The sequence below is a fragment of the Plasmodium reichenowi genome, chromosome 9 (assembly GCF_001601855.1).
Source record: "Plasmodium reichenowi strain SY57 chromosome 9, whole genome shotgun sequence".
NCBI lineage: Eukaryota > Apicomplexa > Aconoidasida > Haemosporida > Plasmodiidae > Plasmodium > Plasmodium reichenowi.
In genome coordinates, this window is record NC_033654.1 from 1303877 (window position 1) to 1308876 (window position 5000).

At 19.4% G+C, this 5000-nt stretch overlaps 3 protein-coding genes across 3 annotated transcripts in view; all 3 read right to left on the reverse strand.

Moving 5' to 3' along the window:
• Positions 1-496: 496 nt before the first annotated feature.
• On the reverse strand, positions 497-1078 carry PRSY57_0933000 (U2 small nuclear ribonucleoprotein B'', putative; the record flags this gene model as incomplete). Its single annotated transcript, XM_012907569.2, has 1 exon — positions 497-1078. One exon carries the CDS (start codon positions 1076-1078, stop codon positions 497-499), a length of 582 nt encoding a protein of 193 aa, XP_012763023.1.
• A 205-nt stretch (positions 1079-1283) lies between these two features.
• Positions 1284-1502, reverse strand: PRSY57_0933100 (conserved protein, unknown function; the record flags this gene model as incomplete). Its single annotated transcript, XM_012907570.2, has 1 exon — positions 1284-1502. One exon carries the CDS (start codon positions 1500-1502, stop codon positions 1284-1286), a length of 219 nt encoding a protein of 72 aa, XP_012763024.1.
• A 1036-nt stretch (positions 1503-2538) lies between these two features.
• PRSY57_0933200 (vacuolar protein sorting-associated protein 33, putative) overlaps positions 2539-5000 on the reverse strand; it is a gene marked incomplete at both ends in the record, with an annotated part of 3459 nt that continues 997 nt past the window's right edge. Inside the window, one exon of the mRNA XM_012907571.2 lies at positions 2539-5000. This exon is cut by the window's right edge and continues 997 nt beyond it. Within this exon, the coding sequence (XP_012763025.2) occupies positions 2539-5000 (2462 nt within the window).

Sequence of the window (5000 nt, forward strand, 5' to 3'; positions counted from 1 at the left end):
AATTATTTATTTTTTTTTTATTTTTTTTTTTTTTAATATTTTTATATGTTTTTATTTAAGAGAACGATGAATAAATATACAACGTGTTTTTAATAAAAATATATGTTTTATATATTTTAATTATTTTCACTCTTTTATAAAATAGAAGAGTGTTGTGTTAATTTCGAGTCTTTCCCACAAGAAAATATGCATTCACACATATATATATATACACATGTATATATATTTTGTGTGTGAAAAATTGTGACATGGTTATCTATATTATTATACTTGAATATATTTATAATGTTTTCCTTTTGACAGTTTTATTTTAAAAAATGAAAACTGCACATATAATGTAAGTAGAAATAAATAATATTAAAAAAAAAAAAAATAAAAAAAAAATAAATAATTAAATAAATATATAAATAAATAAATAAATAAATAAATATATATATATATATATATGTATGTATACATAAACACAGTTGTTGGAACCACAATTTCATTCGCTGTGTCATGTGACCCATGATATTTTCATCGGATGATGTGGGGTTATTTTAAAATTTTGTAATCCTGTCATGGAAATTTCTGCATGTTCCTGTGCTGTGAAATCAACAAAGGCAATATTTTTTCCAGGTATATATCTGACTTCATAAAAACCTGGATATTGATTAAACAAGATTTCTAAAGCATTTTTATTAATTTCCTCTGGTAGATTCTGAACTAATAAAGTACAGATTAGATTCGATTTATGTTCTATATGATGTTTAGATTTATAATTTAATAAAGGATTATATGTACCTTCAATTTTTTGGATTATAGTTGATTTTGTTTTTGCATAATTAATATTGATGTTTTTTTTGAGAAACATTTTTCCCTTAAGATTTTTATAAGCTAAGGTAGAAGAAGCTATATTATTAAAAACAATAAATGCTTGACCTCTACCTTTATTGCTTTTTTTTATATTAATATCTATAATATTTCCATAAGGACAAAAAAATTCGTATAACAAAAATCGGAGGTCATTTACATTAATCTTATCTTCCAAATTATTTACGTAAAGGGTTTGGTTGGGTGGAATATCCGCAACATCCATTATATGTAGTACAGTAAAAAAAAAATATGAGATATATAGCAAGGGTATAAAAATATAAATATAAATAAATATATAAATATATACTATATATAAATATATATTATATATAAATATATATTATATATAAATATATATATATATATATATTATTCAATTTTTCTTTTTCTTTTTATTTATTTTATTTTATTTTGTTGATGTTTTATTGTTATCTCAAAAATAAATTAACAACTGCCAAAATAATACACGCTAAGGAAACATATACAGATAAACGATCTCCAATAATTGCAAACTTCCCTAAGGTACCTAAAAATCCGTTTTTCTTATTATCAAAAATATTAGGGAATTTGGGTTTTAAATATGTACAAGTACAAATACATAATATTATGACTGTTATCATAGACTCTAAATTGAATAAAGCTGACATTATTTCATCAACTTTGTAATTTTAGGTTGTTACAAAAAAATTAAATATATTAAATGGAAAAATAATGTTATATATATTATATATACATATATACATATAATATATCACATTATTTTTCCATTTTATAATTTGTAAATATTTTTATTGCCTATTTTTAATAAACTTACAAGAAAAAAAAAAAAATAAATATAAATATATACATATTATATATATATATATATATTTATATATATGATTAACTTTTTACAAAATAAAATATTCGAATAGATTTGATAATATTTCTTATTTTAAAACAGGAAAGAAAAATATAAAAATGAATAAATTGAAAAAATAAAATAAATAATCATTACATAAATATATATATATATATATATATATATATATATATATATATATAATGTATTATTATATTAACATATTTATTGTTATGGTAAAAATTGAAGGTATCATATAATATATATATATAATATAATATATTATATTATATTCTTTAGATAAAAGCAATAGATTATTTTTATATGCGAATATATATAATATATATAATATATATAATATATATAATTTATATAGTATTAATTATTATATGTGGATATATTTTTTATCTCTTAATTTTTTATTCACAAAAAAAAAAAAAAAAATATATATATATATATATATATATATATATATATATATATATATATATAATATATATATGATAATGTTTTTATTTTTAATTTAAAATATTTAATTATATTAAAAACTTAGTTAATACAGAAAAAAAGCCAAATATTATATATTTATATATATCTCTATATATATATATATAATATTTAGAGGGACAAAAATAAAATAAAAAAAAAAAAAAAATTACAAATAACAAATAATAAACATTTTATTTGTTAATATTATGTAAAATATTGTCAAGTTATAATATAAAAAAATAAAAAAATTATGCCCAAAGTGGATGAAAAATGTATCCTCATACATACATAAATATATATTTGTATATATATATATATATATATATATATATATTAACCTTGGTTAAGTGAGCTTACTCCATTGATTGTAAAAATTTCTTTGAGCTCACAATTTCGGTTGTAAAGATTAGGTAATTATAATGTTGATTTTTTTTATTTAAAGCTCTTATTGATGCTATTTCTGCATATGATATACCTCCTATATAAAAAAGAAGAACGTTTTTTTTTTTTGTGCTATTTAAATTAATATGATTATTTTTTGTTTTGTTTTGCATGGGTAGGGTTTCATATCCTATCGGATTTTGTATGATATCTAAGGTTGGTCCATTAAGAAGATTAAAAATTTCTGGGAAGACTTGTAAATTATTTTTGAATGCTGCCATATATTCTATTAAACGAACAGACAAAGGTGCATAACCATTACATACATAAGATATGTCATTTTCATCATTTGATAAGAGATGAAAATTATTTTTTAATTGAGCCCATAGAAATTTTTGTTTATTATTAAATTTTAATATATTACATGTATATAGTTTATTTAATCTGGTTAATTCTTTTATTCCATATTGTTCAATAATGTCTTTTTTTAATTCGTTAATATAATTTTGATTAATACCATTCGTCAGAATAGAGAATAGGCATAATAATCTGTATACTTCATATATATCTTCATTTGTATATATTAATAGTTGTATTTGTTTTACAATAGATAATAATATATTTTTATTTGTATTTGTTTCTAGTTGTATAATTTCATCTTCTAACTTTAATTTATTAAAATTATATTCTTTTTTAATATTATTTAAAATAAAAGATGCTATATTAACATGTGTTGATAAAGAATTATGTTCATAATGTTTTTCTTTAAATATCCTCATATATTGATTAATTTCTTCAATATCTTTTAAAGAATCTTTTTCTTTATAAGTTTTTTGTATATCACTAGCTTTTTTATGTAAAAAACTTCCTATTTCATTTTGACTAAGATCTTTTATATCATTATATAATACATCCACTGAGCTTTTTAATTTTACTCGTACCTTCATCGTTTTGTTTATTATATTATTATTACCATATGTATTATCATAATTATTCATATTATTATTATTATTAATCATATTATTATTGCATTCTTTTTTATCTTTATTTTCCATCATTTCATATTTAACATTTTTATTTTCCTCATTAAATATAATATATCTAGGTATTTCTATTTGTAAATTATCAATACCAAAAAAATGATCTATTAACCCTTCATAAGTAAAAGGAGTACAAAACGGTGTGATCATATCCACTCGTCTATCAATAATAATGCAAGAATCTATATGATCACAAACATTTAATAAAAAATTAAAATTTGATATTCCAATCTTTTCTAATAAATAATTTTTTTCTTTTTTCTTTTTTTTTTCTAAATTATCTCTATCTTTTTTTTTCATTAAATATTTTGTGTTATCACAATTTATCATAAAGTCATGGGCAATATTATTATTGTTACTTAGATGTGCATTTTTTTTTTTTTTTTTTTCTTTTTTTCTGCTAGCCTTTTGGGATGTCATCCTATTCACTTTATTATTATAATTGTTAATATTATTATGATTGTTAATATTATTATGATTGTTAATATTATTATAATTGTTAATATTATTATTATTATTATTATTGTTTAGTTTATTTTTTTGTTCTTGATTATTTTCTGATATATAATTTATATCACTTTCCTGCGAATGTGCATATAATATTTGACTATATTCCTTTTCATGGTTTAAATAAAAATGGTTACTAGATAAACTTTTTTTTTTTTTTTTTTTAATTTTATTTTTATGGATATATTCATTTTTATATTCATCTTGATAATTTGCCTCTTCTTTTTCTTCACATGTTTGTAACTCCTCAGGTTTTATTTCCACATGAATAATACTATCCTTTTCATTCTTTTTACTTTTATTATTAATAGAAAAATATGAATCTTCTCTTTTAACAATTAAATTATTTTTCTCATCATTTGATAAATCCCTTGGTGAATAATTATCAATATAATTATTAATTATATTTTTATTATCATTATGTATTACATCATTATTTATTGTAGTATCGTCATTTAATTTCCCCTCTCTACTTATATGTTCTTGTAATATATTTTGCTTCTCTTGTTCGTACTCTTCAATTTCATCATCATCATTATTTTCTGAACAACTTGTTTTTTTCTTGGGTGATTTAAAATATGGTTTGGATATATCTTCATTTTCTAAATTGATAAGGTTTTCATTGTCTAATTTTTTTGTTATGGGTTCTTTTGGACTAAGGGATTTATTCACTTGGTTTGTATGGTCATCATGATCATCGTCATCATCATCATCATCATCATCATCATCATCATTTTCATCATTACCTTCATCATCATCATCATCATCATCATCATCATCATCATCATCATCATCATCATCATCATTTTCATCTTCATCATCACCATTTTCATCATCGTCATTATCATTTTCATCTTCATCATCATCATTTTCATCATCATCATCAC